Here is a 13,233-nt window from a genome sequence, read left to right as displayed (position 1 = left end):
TATACGCACGCGGTGCTGTTTACCTTCTTTACTGTGGCTGGCCAGTTAAAGTTTCACCCGGACCGTTTTGCGGCACGCCACAGTTTCCGGCGGTGTAAGATAAACAGAGGTTTGACATTGGCTTCATGAAAAGGTGTTAAACACACACCGTGCCGTTAACAATGGCTTCGCTTACTTTAAACTCCCTAAAACATGTAATGAGAGCTGTGGTGGAAAGCCCATGTTTCGACAGGGTACTTAGCAAGGTAAATATGGACAGTTTGTGCCAATTAGTTTTTGGTTTAAGCGCAGAAAAAAGCCGGATCGTGTCTGTATCGTTGCGCTGACATAAAAACAACTCTGTGTTTTCTTCAGGTGGACATTTTGTCTGCCAGCCCCGGTAAAGTGGTGTGTGAGATGCGGGTAGAAGAAGAGCACACAAACCGGGGAGGGACGCTGCACGGCGGGCTAACAGCCACACTGGTTGATGTCGTCTCCACCATGGCTATCATGTACAGTGAGAGGGGGGCACCGGGGGTCAGCGTGGATATGAATATAACGTGAGTCCATAACTATTGTAAGCCTTTCTAGGAACAGGTTTTACGCCTCAAAACTCTGGCATAAGGCAGATCTGCCTGTAAAAAGTAGCAGGCAGGGTTCAAGGTTCAATTGAAATATGTAAAATGAACCTTCACAGGGTCCTACAACACGGACCCAGCCACCAACCAGACTTGTGCTCGTGTAGGGTTATTTTCATGCAAAAACTTTAAGTTTTTTTTAATGTTTTGCCGTTTGTGCTGCAGACATGGTTGTAGCATATTTTTACTTTTATCTGTCACCTTTTGTACATTATATTATTTTTGTTTTCCTCATAAATGGGTAAATGTGAACACTTAGTCCAAAATTACTTTACTATCTTTATTCCATTTATCTGTGCTCAGGATAGGCACCAGGGGTACACCAGTTTGTGGAGTGACCAGGGCTAGGGACAGGTCAGGTTGAGTGGTTTGGAGAGGCTGAGATGGTTTTAGCATTTTCACACAAATATAACAGGCTTGTTCATTTATGTTTAACACATTAAGTTTTTATTTCTCATCGCTGTGCACCTTCAAACAGCAAACCAATTTGAACCTAAATTAAAGGAATAATAACACATACAAGACGGTCCTACTGGTGTATCCATCAGGTGGGCTTATCGCACACAACAAGATGAAAAAGGAAAAAAAAATAATTACCTGCATATCATTTATAGCACTATACTCAGGGGGTTAAGGTGACATTCAGAACTGTGTTTTTGCTTAATAAGCTGTGGTCACTGTATTTCAGCATCTAGCTAGAACTGCAGAAGAGGAGCAAGCATAAAGGGGATGATGCAGAGGGTTGGGGTGATGCTAGGGATAGGATGACATGGAGAAAGATGGCAACTCCTGAAAGGAGCAGCCAGAATAGGACTCAGAAATGAGGATATTTAATACCACTTAAACTGTAGTGTCCGGCCTCTCTGAGGTCAAATCCATGAAGAGTGATGAGTCATGACTCCACATTTGAGAGAAAAGTACTTTAAAATATATATATAGTTTTTTCCCCCTTGTTGATTAGAACTTTTATTTGCTTTGGTTTACAGAATCACCCAGTAAGAAAATGGTCCCTGGCTTGATCCCAGGAGACAAATCGCTTTGGGGTTTCATCAGATGTGTTAATGCAGGGAGCAGCCGAAAGTAGCTTTATTCACTTATTGCCAAGGCTAAAGGATAAATGTTGAAAGTCAGGAATAACATACTCAGCTTAGCGCACTGAGGGTTAAGTTACACCTCACAGGATTAAACTTAACCTCCTGCAGGCTTTCCTAATATGGCTGATAATTTCCCCGATAAACTACAAAAGCTGTCACTGTGTCATAGGTACATGAATGCTGCCAAGATGGGAGAAGATGTTCTCATCACCGCTCAGGTTCTGAAACAGGGACGTAGTCTGGCGTTTGCCACAGTGGACCTCACCAACAAGGTTACAGGGAAGATCATCGCACAAGGAAGACACACCAAACATCTTGGCAGCAGCTGAAGCTTCTCCACTCTGTATCTGTCTGTAGTTTCAAAGCAAGAGTGACGATGTAAACAGCTTCTCTCTGTCTGTAAATAGGTTTGTAATAACAGGAATCAGTACTTCAGTGGTGGGTCTCACAACGCTTGGGCTACGAGCTGGTGGTTACTTGATGTTTATTTCCTGCTGTTAAATATTTGCCAATAACTTAAATTGACCCCTTGTGATTGAAAGACTGTATCAATGATTCGTGCGCATGCAATAAAAGCAAATGGACAAAGAGTGATGCTTTCAGAATTTGCACTGTATTGGGATATGCTCAGCAGTATTGATTTGAGAACCAACAGAGAAAAAACTCCAGAAGTTACACGCCTTACATCCTTTTAAAGTGAACACACTGAATCAACAAGGAGCAAAATTATATGTGCGTAATATTCTTTGACAAGCAAGCCTGCAAAACCCAATTTAATTTGATGAGCATGGTGGCAAATCATCTAACTTTTAGTAGGTCAAATAAAAATAACAGAATTAGCTTTCAGCAACTTTTGTTAGGTATGTTAAACAATAAATGTCGCCATTTCAGTTACTCACCAACCCACATCCCCAATAAAACAAACATAAAAACATCATTTCAGTAGCTCAATGGAATAGTGCTTGAACAGTGAACATGACCCTCAACGTCTAACCAACTTTGTGTGTATAACACCTTTCAAGTCACTCAAGGTTTTAGCGAAGGCTTGCCTAGCATGTTTCAGAGGAAAGCAAATGACACCAAACCATCTTTGAAAGTCCAGCAAAATAACTAAGGCTGTTTATAAGAAGCGATACCTACACCATATGATTTGACAGATACTGTTCATCTCATTATCTCTTTGCTTACACGGGTGTTTAAACACCTCTCCACACCTGTCCTCGGTCACAAGACTGCGTAAAGTTGTTCTAGACACCTGCGTGACATTACAAGCTTTAACAATCATTTCTTATGACAACAAGGATATAAAACGCGTCCATGTGAGAACCACCATGATGACCTGTGTATTGTTTGTTCCTGTTCTGATGCAACATAAAGAGTTCCTTCAATGACCGGTGCTGTTGACAGTGCAGCTCCAAGAGAACAACCAACCACTCAAAATCAATGTTCGTGCAGGTTCAAATGAACAAAAATAGGTGAGTGAGAAGCAGAGAATGAGGAGGAAGTGGAAAAAAAGGTGAGGGATAAATCCAAAAATGGTAGGGAGAAGAGGGGTGGGGGCACACTGGGAGCATGAGGCAGAAAAAAAAAATGAAGGATGGGAACTCAATCAGCTTCAGGTCAGGGAAGGTAGAACGAGTAGAAACAAAAAAGGAGATCCAAGCATAAGTTCACATCTTAAAGGGAAAAAAGGATGGAGATGAGTACATCAATTTGCTTCTGAAGGCTTAGGCAAGAGGAAGGGAGAAAGGCTTTTTTTTCTTTTTCATTCCCCCTCCGTGTGGCTGGGTGGAGCAAGAAGCCTTAATCAGGCATGTAAGGGCGGAGGTGATCCTCGATGTCTCCCACACCCCAGCAGGTCAGCTGGTCCTGGGGCAAGTACAGGCAGAGGCTGCACAACTTGAAAACTGTGGCCTTGGTTTTAGGAGTCTGAAAGAATGTGGACAACATTTGTGATAAAGTGTGTTAACAAGACCATTTCAGGGTTTTTTCCTCCTCTTTTTAGGAGAATTACATTTTATTTTCAGTGATGCGACATACCTGTAAGTGCTGTCTATCCATGAAGAGAAATACAGACTGAGTTGGGTTGTTCATGACCATTCCAGCCTTGTCTTTACGACCCAAAGCATGCATGCACTGCTTCTCGTAGTCTCCATGATGAAATTCAAACTTGGCCTGTAAAAAAGACAGACTTAAGAACTAAGGACAAAGTTTTGTTATGTAAAGTCTCAGTTTCCCAGACACAGATTAAGCCTAGTCTCAGGCTACAAACTCGCAGTGTTTTGTGTTAGTTGAGGACTGAACTTTATACATATCTGGGAAACTGGCTACAAAATTGAATTTGCTGATAACAGCAGGTGATTTAAAAATATATAGTGTACACAAAGATATAACTTTCTATAGTTCTGACCAAACCTAAAGTGCTAAGGACTGACCTGAACAGGCCTAAAGGGTTCATCATCGGCCCCCTTCCATCTGGAGAACAGCAGACAGACGATCTTCTCAATATCGTTGCGTGGCCATAGGATAAAATCCATTTCCTGAGTGCAGCCTATCACATCCTGTAAAAACACAGACAGCTAACATGACACAAAATGTTTACTTTTCCATACACTCCCCCTTTCAAATGGTATTGTGTCTCACCCTTCGCATTGACTGGTATCGGGGCGCGTGTAGTTGCACAACGTCTTTTTGCAGGAGCTCTATTGAACTCTCGAGAGAGTAGCTGGAATCGCGCACACCTCGTAGGATATTTTCTTCATAGTTGTTGGTCATCACTGGCACAACTTCGGCTACCTCAAAAAGTGCTGACTTCTTCTTCTGCAATGAAAAAAAAAGGGAGGGGGATATTTTAAGGCATTGCTTTGGTTCTACAATGAGTAACAAACATGAGTGGACCTGTAGTGCTGGCAAACCTTTTCTTTGAAAACGAAGGCTATATAAATCTTGAAGTCAAACTGATCAGCCAAAGATTCCCTTTTCTTCCGAAGTTGAGCTCGAAGTCGATTTCGTGTTTGATTTCTGCGTGAAGTTGGGTCCCCCATGGTTGGATTTCGATGGTAGTGTCTTCTCCTCTTCTGCAGTATATTTTGGCTACACTCTCTACTTTCTGTTTGATAAAGGATGGAGCTGGCTACCCTTTGCAGAAACAACGCATCAAAACTCTAGGCTAAATCCTCAGTATACCAACTACGAACTTAAAAGGTCATAAAAATCTTAAACAAAACTAAGTCATTTCGATTGTTTTGTTAAAAAAAGGGCAGTGTTGAGGAGGGGGGGAATGGTCGACAAGCTAAGACTACATCTCCTTTATGCTTGATCAGAAATCCATGTTTTAAGACATGACTTTCAAGGACCGTGAGCTTCGTTTTTCAACCTGCCATGGAGGGATTACAACAAAGATTTAAATTAAAACAGCAACTCAAATGACTCAACTTTTTCCTCCTATAGATGGTACTGAAATCAGCAGAAAGCGCTGCTGCAAAAACCCATATCGCTAGTTTTCTGCAATTGAGATTGTGGACTACAGCAAGCAGACAAATATTCTATCGTTTGGGTCATTTCAAAGTCCCTCATCCATGGCTGTCTTTTTGCTTCCGTGCAGACACTGTTATGTGCGTGTTATAGACGGACTGGGGATACAGACGAAGATGGCAGGTAAACACAGATGCCAGGAGATATTGGCACCGGGTAACATCGAAGACTACTGCGAAAGTAACTTGACATTTCCGTGACTTTTACTGCCACTCATTTGGCCCAGAGCCTGTGTCGTTGCTGCCACTGCCGATAGTCATGATGTGGGCGTATTTTTAGCACACTAGCTAAGGTGAGCTAGCAGGCTAATCTAGGCATTCACTTCCGACACTAACTAGTAGTGAACCAGCGATATAGCTACATCTTATCATCTGACTGATTGGCTTAATTGAGGCCTATGTGTGATCACCTAGCTTAGCGTACAGTCATCTTTAAACGCGTTTACATTTCCCCCACCTCCTCGGCTCAATGTGACTGCCAGTGCTGTTTGAGTCTAAGAAACCTGCGGGCTTCACTCACTAACCGTTTACACCATTTTCGCTAAATGTAATGTACTTCAGTCGTGCCTTGTTTACTACTTCATCGACAAAAAAACAGAATCAGCCCAGGGGAATCAATTATAGCCAATCAACGACAGCAGTTGAATGGCGAAATAATTGTTAGCTAAACAAAAGAAATCAACCCCCCGCTTTCCACGTCTGAAGTTTCGAGGTGTTTGCTGCGCTTGTTTTCTTTCTCTTCTTTTCTTCAGTCGTCACAACCTCCGGCTCGCCCTGCCGCATGCCATGTCAAGATAAATCGACAATCCAGCTCAAGTCCTCCGTTCTTTCAGTCGACATGTGGAGTTTTCTGTCTCCCGGCGGGCCCATATTTAACGACGTGTCGTCCAACGTTTTTTCCGTTTGGTTTCTTTGTTTGCGTGTTTTTTTTAAGGTAGCTAATAATGGCACATACAAGCTAGACGGTCTACAGCCTCCCCCAAAATGGCTGCACAGTCAACTACAAAGATATGACGTGCCTTGACATGTGACCGCACGAGGGGAAAAAAACAACGGTGCAAAAAAATAAATCTTTGTGAGCATGCGCCTCACTGGCCGCTTGCTCACGTGACGGAGTGGGCGTATTTAAGCCTCTGGCGCGGGAGTATCGGAGAAGAGTCGAACGAACGGGAAACTGAGGTTAAAAAAAAAAAAAAAAAAAAAGCAGGCAGGGTAAGTTCTGTTAATGTTTTTATATTAACTGGTTTTAATTTATTTTATTTTTTTATCTACAGTTATATCACATTAAGTATCTTTCACGTCGGCTAATTTGCCTTCTTTAAACGTGGCTGATGTTTTTCCTTAAGCTCCAGCTGACTCGAGGCCTTCTTACCATGGCTTGTTTTAAAAGTGGGGAAACTTAGATCTTTAATCCTTTCCTTATAGAGTAGCGTTTCTAAGTGGGTAGAATCACTAGTCAATGGTAAGCTAGACGGCTAGAGGTTTATTTATTTATTTTAAAAAATAGTTTTTGCTAATTAAAAATTAAGCTTTCTTTGTCTACTACTTGTCCTGGCTCAGGTTTCGAGAAAAAAAATGAACGCCAGTGGAAAAGTAAAGCAGAGCCACCAGAAGTCCAATGAGAACATAAAGGTAAGTACAAAGACTTAAGTTGTTTCATCATTTTGACTTTCAAGTGTAATCATTGGTGGTAATCATTTCCCTAGTAGTGCTCAAATATCTCCTATACTACCTTTCTTGGGTGACTGGTATCATTTTAGAGACTCATGAAATTATTTTTTTCGGGTAAGGGGGCGGAATTTTTAAACTCCAAAACCAAAATCTTCCATGTAAATATAGAAGGCCGAGATTGCCCCTTCCGTTTATTGTTGTCTTTATCCCTTTATATTAACATGTATAATCCAGCTGCAGCAGTCTCTGGACATGTAGTCTCAACAGAACAAAGCCATCTACTGTAAGTGGCTTGAAGGTCAGTCCTAAAGGACACTTCAGGGTTGGGTTGTGTGGAAAGGCACTTAAATGTGGTATTTCCTGTAAAGTGGCATTTAAATTCATCATATTGCTGAGCAGCAATATTGCTTACACTTAAACAAAATTACATTTGTTTTGGTTTCTACTTTGCTGTTCCTTAAGGAAAAGGCCCACTCACAACTTAATCACCCATTATACAAAACACCCCAGCAGTCTTGTGAAGCTGTGGCCAAACATTAACAAATTGTGTTTTCTGGCTGCTCTGTAATGATCATTGAAGAGAGACTTTCCCACGGCTGTTAAGAATTTGTGCTCTACCCGCGCTTTGCACACCTGTAGGTCTGTTGCACATGGCACTGCTGTTGTGGCACCTCACTTATGCCCTTTCTCCTGGTGACAGTGTAACTAAAGTAAAGCTTGTGAAGTGATGCTAATCCTTGCTGAATAGAAGCTTTGAGAATGAGAACATGGGTTCTGCTACTTTCCCATGTGACTCAATCTTTAGTTTCTAAAGGCTAATCAGGGGGAAGGGGGAGTCTCACCTTCTGTTTTGTTAGCATGTTGTAATCTAATCAGATATACAGTAACGGTTACTTGTGTTGGATGCCTTTCAGAGCCTTTTCACACCTTCTCAAAAGACTATGGGACCTGCCAGACAAACCCTGCAAGTTCGTCAGGTTAACTCAGACCTGGGGAGGTCAGCTCAGGTTTGTAGTAGCTGTCCATCTTGTCCAAATTGGCTTGCATGAGATTAAGACTTGTAGATGTTGAATCACTCATGAAAATTGCATCTTTCAAGCCTAAATTTTGGAAATGATTTGTTCTTTAGGCCGGAAAGGTTGGTCCAAAGCGGAAGAATTGGACGGCTGAGCAAATCAGAGGTTCAAAGAGAGTCAAGATGGAAGTCAAATCCACTCAAACAGAAGCAGCTGATGGGTTAATAGATGGCATGTCCAAAGAAGCATATGAGCTCATGGTCAAAGGTAGAGAAGGCAGCACGGTGCGCTAGATGGTCACAAATTTTCACTTTATCTCAAACTCTGATCTAAACCCTCTGCTGCTGTTGTAGAAACTCCACCTTCCACCTACTGGAAAGAGGTAGCAGAGGAGCGACGGAAAGCACTGTACAATGTTCTACAGGAGAATGAGAAGGTGAGTTAATCACTGAGAGTCTGCTAATGTTTAGCTGCAAACTGAGCTGTTCCCACGCTCCCACTGACAAGCTTGACCTTTGGCTACTGACCAGCTGGTACTTGAGTAGCTCTGAAGCTCACTGAATTCTCCTCTATATAAAAGGTGCTAATGCTGGCATTTTTCTGCATTCATGGACACTACTTCACTATTCCTGTAACTCTTAGATTGTTTGGCTAGATTGCCTGTACAGCGTATTAATGTGAAGCAGTTTTCTGGTTTAGACCTCCCATGTGTAGGAGGTTGTCTTAACTTGGTGTTTGCATTGTTGATTCAGCTCCACAAAAGCATAGAGGCCAGAGATGAGCAGCTAACGAAGCTTCAGAGTGAAAACGAAGAGCTGCAGGAGCTCGCTCAACATGTCCAGTACATGGCTGACATGATTGAGGTAAGTATTAAAATTTGACTGCACATTGAGTTGTGGCGAAAAACTAAATCTGTTAATGTTATCAGCTGTGTACCAACATTACTGTGGACAGTTTTGAGAAAGTGGAACTGGAGGGATGCACCAGGAAGCTTAATGTATCGCTAAACAAACTTTAAACAGGTTGGAGTTCACTTTATTGGTGCAGCCTCAACAGTTTCAGTGTCTTCTTTGGTCCACTGGGGGAAAATAAACTGCCCATCCTGTCTAGAGATGCTTTGCATAATTAAATCTTAACACAATATGCGTCTGATCAAGTTTTACAAATCTGGCTACTTGCTGCAGCATTGCAATTACAATTTTGGACTCTCATTCTGTTTAATCAGTGGGCACAAAGTAGTAACTTGGTGGTTAAAAATTTCAGCCTTTTGAGCTAAACCCAATTTCCCTGAGCAGAGTACTTAACCAGGTGGATGGTTGCATGGATAAACTGGACAGGACTGCACAGATGGGCCTGTTGGTAAATGAAACTTGGTGTACTCTCTTTTTAGAGACTGACTGGGAAATCTCCTGACAATCTGGATGAGCTCAGAGGGATTGCCCTTGATGAAGATGAGGCTGAACATGAAGGCGACGACTTGGCAGATCAGAGTGAAAACGATCCAGACTACAGTTACGGCTCTGCAGAAGAGCTATCAGATGATGAAGAACCAGGACCCTCAGGAGTCCAGAACTAATACTACATGACTTTGACATTTTGACCTGAGTAAGCTTTGACTGCAACGAGTACGAGATGAGCTTTAAAGATGTGTATGTACTCTAAATTCAGCCTGCAATTTTTTTAATTATTTTTTTTTTAAATGTATTTTTCGTCATTGCTTGCTCAGGTTTTTAAGGGTCTTAAGAAACTAAGCCAGTGAAGGTTTCAAGCTGCTGGCACCTGAAAGACTTCCATGTCAGGGTGTCACAACCGTTAGTCTAAAAGAAGTTTACCTTGGGCAGGTGAAACTAAAATGCTTGTCCAACGTGCTTCTTTTGGCACTTGATTTGTCTTGCGGCTCCTGTTGAGCTGACAGTGTTTACAAATTTTACTTGAACACCCGTTTTTTTTTTTTTTTGTTTTTTTTTTCTCCTGTTATAAGTTAAATGTGAACTGTTGGTCAGTTATTTGCTGCCAGATGTGGCAAAGAGCATGACCCTGAAATGCTGCCTCACTGTAAAATTGTGAAATTGGTGTAAATAAACGTTATATTTTAAATCTTGACACTTATTGAAGCTTGTAGTTCTTGCTGAACCTAAAGGGTGAAGTTGCTTGTTTGAGGATAAGCTTCGACCAGGGGGGTTTCTAACATATGTCCAGGGGTAGCACTTGGCTCTGCCAAAGACTCCAATTGGTCCACTGGGTGGTATTGGGCTAAATCTTGAACTTTTATCTGTATTTTGATAAGCGTTGCAGCTTTTCTCACTGATAAAGACCTCCCCGATAGCCTGTCATACTATGGCAAAGTGAAACACAAATGACCTCAACTAGAGATGTCTTTGTTACTGTGCTATGGAAGGAAAAGCTGACGTACACTGGTGGTCCGGCCCATTTAGGATCAGAGTACGCTGTATGTGGCTCACAATGTAAAATGAGTTTGACATCGCTGGCTTAGGCTGTGTCATGTCTTAACAGTATTAAAATCGTCAAATCTACACTCAAGACCTGACTTTTTGTTAAGCTTGTACGCCCACTTTTCCATAAAATCTAGCTGCTGTGTAGTTGTAACAGTCAGATCGATTATGGATTTGCACATACACCCATTAGTATTAATTTAAAACAACAGTAGGACTTAAAAAAACATTCTAGTTAAGACTCAGGATAGGCTCCAGCCCCCTCACGACACTGACAAGAAGCAGAAGAGAATGGATGGACTCCGTGTGGGGAAAGAAAAATCCAGTTTTTAATTATGCAAAAATAAACTTTATTGCAACTTCTTGATGAGCAGAGGAACCACGACGGAGAAGAGCAGTGTGCAACCACATGAATCAGTACTGAAGCTATTGACCAAGAAGATGGATGAAGTTCAGTTTCAGCAGTTATTATTAAAACCTCTAAACGTGCACATTTTGCCACCTTGTATTATATACGGTGCTAAGGAACTGAACAGTCCACCAATTAACTTGTTAAACAGGTCAACAGTGAGTTTGAAGAGAGAAAATTAGACACAGAGTGAGTCACTGGACCAAAATACTGTAATGCTGTTCACATCTCGAAAAGGAATTTAAATTTGGACCACGTTTTGCAAAAGGCTGCATGAAAGTAAAAAACAACTTTTAGTATCAACTTCACGCATTTACAGATTATATTACAAAAAGAATACCTTTCATAAAAATACTAACCGCTTGCTTTTTAATATGGCTTTTGGATTGTGCAGTTACAACCAGATGTAACGAGATCCTCATATTACAGGTTTGCCTTTTTTTTCCTTTTTGTGCTTCCAAAGATAAGTCTGAGGGTTCTGGCCCAAATGTACACGCTGTATTGAAAATACATTCTCCTGGATGAGCTCTTATTAAAAGACCGTTTTAAAATCCCAAGATTTTTCCTTTGGTTATAGTAAATCTACTTAATAAAGTAACATCTCTATCATATAAATGCCCCATTAGTTTGGGGACCTTTTAGGGAAAACAAAATCTATAATTACTATTAGCAAATCTTAATATTCTCCAAAATAACAATCTAATATAATTAAATTGAAAATAAACTCCAATTATAATCAAACACGAGTCGTATGGTAAAAACACAGAGGCCTTTTTAAACAAAAGACATTAATTCAAATACCAGACCTGAAAGTAGACCATAAATATACAATCATTTACATAACAATGTGGTCTGCTCTAATACAAAATAACATGACAGAATATTAGAATAACAAGGAGTAAATAATAAATATATGACGTGTGAGCTTCTAATTTTTGTCACTGTGCAGCAGCACCAGACTCAGTAGTACAGTTACAATGAGAAAAGCTGGAGCTAGATGCCTCCCCTGGGTCAGTGTTCCCATTAAACCGTTCGCATGGAGCAGACCCAAAGTGTGGCAGAAAAGGCCAAAAGCTTAATGTCTTATCCTGCTATCAGCTCACGTGCTGCCTCAACTGATCCTCTCTGCACAACTGCCGAGAAAGTGCATTCTCATGAGGTCCTCTGCCTAGTTTATTGCCCTCGACTGGCTCCTGACCTTGTAGGAAAACCAAACAAAACATACATTTACAAAGAGTATTTGTGTAATGTGCCAGCTCAGCCACAACGAGGCTCAAAAGGTCAAAAGCTGACGATATCAAATGGGCTTCACGTGTCAGCCAGGTGCAAAAAAAAAAAAAAAGGAAAAAAAAATCACATATGTACAGAAAAAATTGCACTTGTTAAACTGCAAGTAGGAGAAATCTCAGACGCAAACTGCTGCGTGAGTGAACACTGGACACTGTGCTAAACCCCCGTCTCCCCTGGACCGCTGTGACCTCATCTTATTAATGTTCCTCCCTGCCAAAAAACACACAGGTCTTTCAACCACACGAGAATCCCTGAAAATTACGTCTTGAACACAACCACGTGTATCACGTGTAAACTAAGCCGTATTTACACGCCTTACAACAGTGCAGGTCTTCCGAAAGCATCAGAAAGCACTTCTAATCTAGGTGAACGCATGTTAACAGTGATTATACAAAGATCATGGTATATTGCGTGGTACAATAAATCTGTAAAACTTGAGATTATTCAGAGAGTGCGTGAGACGGGTGTTCTCGGAAGCCTTTTTGACAGGAGGGTGAAGACCCGCTGCTTGACTTCCACAGTCTTTGGAGCAGCTCTCAGCCGCTTTGTGTCCAGTCAAAATTTGTGCTTTTCAATTCAACTTAACGTGACCGGTGTGTGCCTGGCTCAGACAGCAGGGTGAGGAGGAGGAGTGTAAGCGTGCGTCAGGAGGGGTCTAGGTTGTGTGTCCTTGTGGTTAAGACAACTTGTTTGGTGTTACTTCCTTTCAGGAGGCAGTGAGTAACAGTGATTAACTGCAGTTTAAGTGAAAACGTTTGTTGTTGCTAGAAAGCAGATCGATGAACAGATTAGTCGCTAACGGCCCTGTGAGGTGTGCTGTGTGGGTTGAGCTAAGGAGGCAAGTGTTGTCCTCGGAGGTCCGGGTGCAGTCCGTTTCTCTTTTCAGTGATGGCTCAGAAGGCAGTGGTGACGGCGTTTCCTCGCCGTGTGCCCAGACGGATCATCTCCCCCGGCACAGTGTCCAGCTGCTCGTATGCCAGGCGCCCCTCCTCACCTGCAAGCAGCAAAAAAGAGATTATTAGAAATAATGTGTCCACAGTCACCTTTCACGTAACTACTGAAGGGGAGAACGGGGAAACGCTACAATTTACTGATGGTACACAAACGCCTCATGTGCAGTTAGTTAAAAAGGGAATGTTTTGCAGAGAGG

At 41.8% G+C, this 13,233-nt stretch overlaps 4 protein-coding genes across 16 annotated transcripts in view; 2 read left to right on the top strand and 2 right to left on the bottom strand.

Annotated features, from left to right (window-relative positions):
• The first annotated feature begins 61 nt into the window (after nucleotides 1-61).
• Nucleotides 62-2,301, top strand: acot13 (acyl-CoA thioesterase 13). Its single transcript, XM_085149410.1, has 3 exons — nucleotides 62-245; nucleotides 355-539; nucleotides 1,881-2,301. The coding sequence occupies exons 1-3, from the start codon at nucleotides 162-164 to the stop codon at nucleotides 2,038-2,040; spliced, it is 429 nt and encodes a 142-aa protein (XP_085005536.1). The 5' UTR covers nucleotides 62-161; the 3' UTR covers nucleotides 2,041-2,301.
• A 4-nt stretch (nucleotides 2,302-2,305) lies between these two features.
• Nucleotides 2,306-6,233, bottom strand: c22h6orf62 (chromosome 22 C6orf62 homolog). Its single transcript, XM_085149409.1, has 5 exons — nucleotides 4,627-6,233; nucleotides 4,355-4,531; nucleotides 4,147-4,272; nucleotides 3,752-3,886; nucleotides 2,306-3,640 (listed from the first exon to the last, which is right to left on the bottom strand). The coding sequence occupies exons 1-5, from the start codon at nucleotides 4,753-4,755 to the stop codon at nucleotides 3,515-3,517; spliced, it is 693 nt and encodes a 230-aa protein (XP_085005535.1). The 5' UTR covers nucleotides 4,756-6,233; the 3' UTR covers nucleotides 2,306-3,514.
• A 153-nt stretch (nucleotides 6,234-6,386) lies between these two features.
• On the top strand, nucleotides 6,387-10,034 carry gmnn (geminin DNA replication inhibitor). 9 transcript variants are annotated; one of them, XM_085149408.1, is made up of 8 exons: nucleotides 6,412-6,456; nucleotides 6,805-6,876; nucleotides 7,150-7,198; nucleotides 7,830-7,922; nucleotides 8,054-8,198; nucleotides 8,285-8,367; nucleotides 8,684-8,794; nucleotides 9,322-10,034. In XM_085149408.1, exons 4-8 carry the CDS (start codon nucleotides 7,857-7,859, stop codon nucleotides 9,505-9,507), a joined length of 591 nt encoding a protein of 196 aa, XP_085005534.1. In that variant the 5' UTR covers nucleotides 6,412-6,456; nucleotides 6,805-6,876; nucleotides 7,150-7,198; nucleotides 7,830-7,856; the 3' UTR covers nucleotides 9,508-10,034. The 9 variants fall into 9 exon arrangements, with proteins under 9 accessions (XP_085005527.1, XP_085005534.1, XP_085005532.1 ...); XM_085149406.1 differs by having other exon boundaries at nucleotides 8,045-8,198; XM_085149407.1 differs by having other exon boundaries at nucleotides 7,150-7,213.
• Nucleotides 6,727-13,233, bottom strand: part of ripor2 (RHO family interacting cell polarization regulator 2) — a 75,145-nt gene continuing 68,638 nt past the window's right edge. For 4 of the 5 annotated variants that reach the window (XM_085149377.1, XM_085149374.1, XM_085149379.1 and 1 more), the window contains 2 exons: nucleotides 9,069-13,077; nucleotides 6,727-8,964 (listed from right to left, as the gene is read on the bottom strand). In XM_085149377.1, coding sequence (XP_085005503.1) covers nucleotides 12,977-13,077 — 101 coding nt within the window. In that variant the 3' untranslated portion in view covers nucleotides 6,727-8,964; nucleotides 9,069-12,976. The remainder of the gene's footprint in view (nucleotides 8,965-9,068; nucleotides 13,078-13,233) is intronic. The other variant, XM_085149376.1, reaches the window with a different exon arrangement.

Source organism: Neolamprologus multifasciatus, chromosome 22 (genome assembly GCF_963576455.1).
Source record: "Neolamprologus multifasciatus chromosome 22, fNeoMul1.2, whole genome shotgun sequence".
In the NCBI taxonomy this organism is placed as follows: Eukaryota; Metazoa; Chordata; class Actinopteri; order Cichliformes; family Cichlidae; genus Neolamprologus; species Neolamprologus multifasciatus.
The sequence above is the reverse complement of the archived record's forward strand: the minus strand, read 5'-3'. Positions and strand labels throughout refer to the sequence as shown.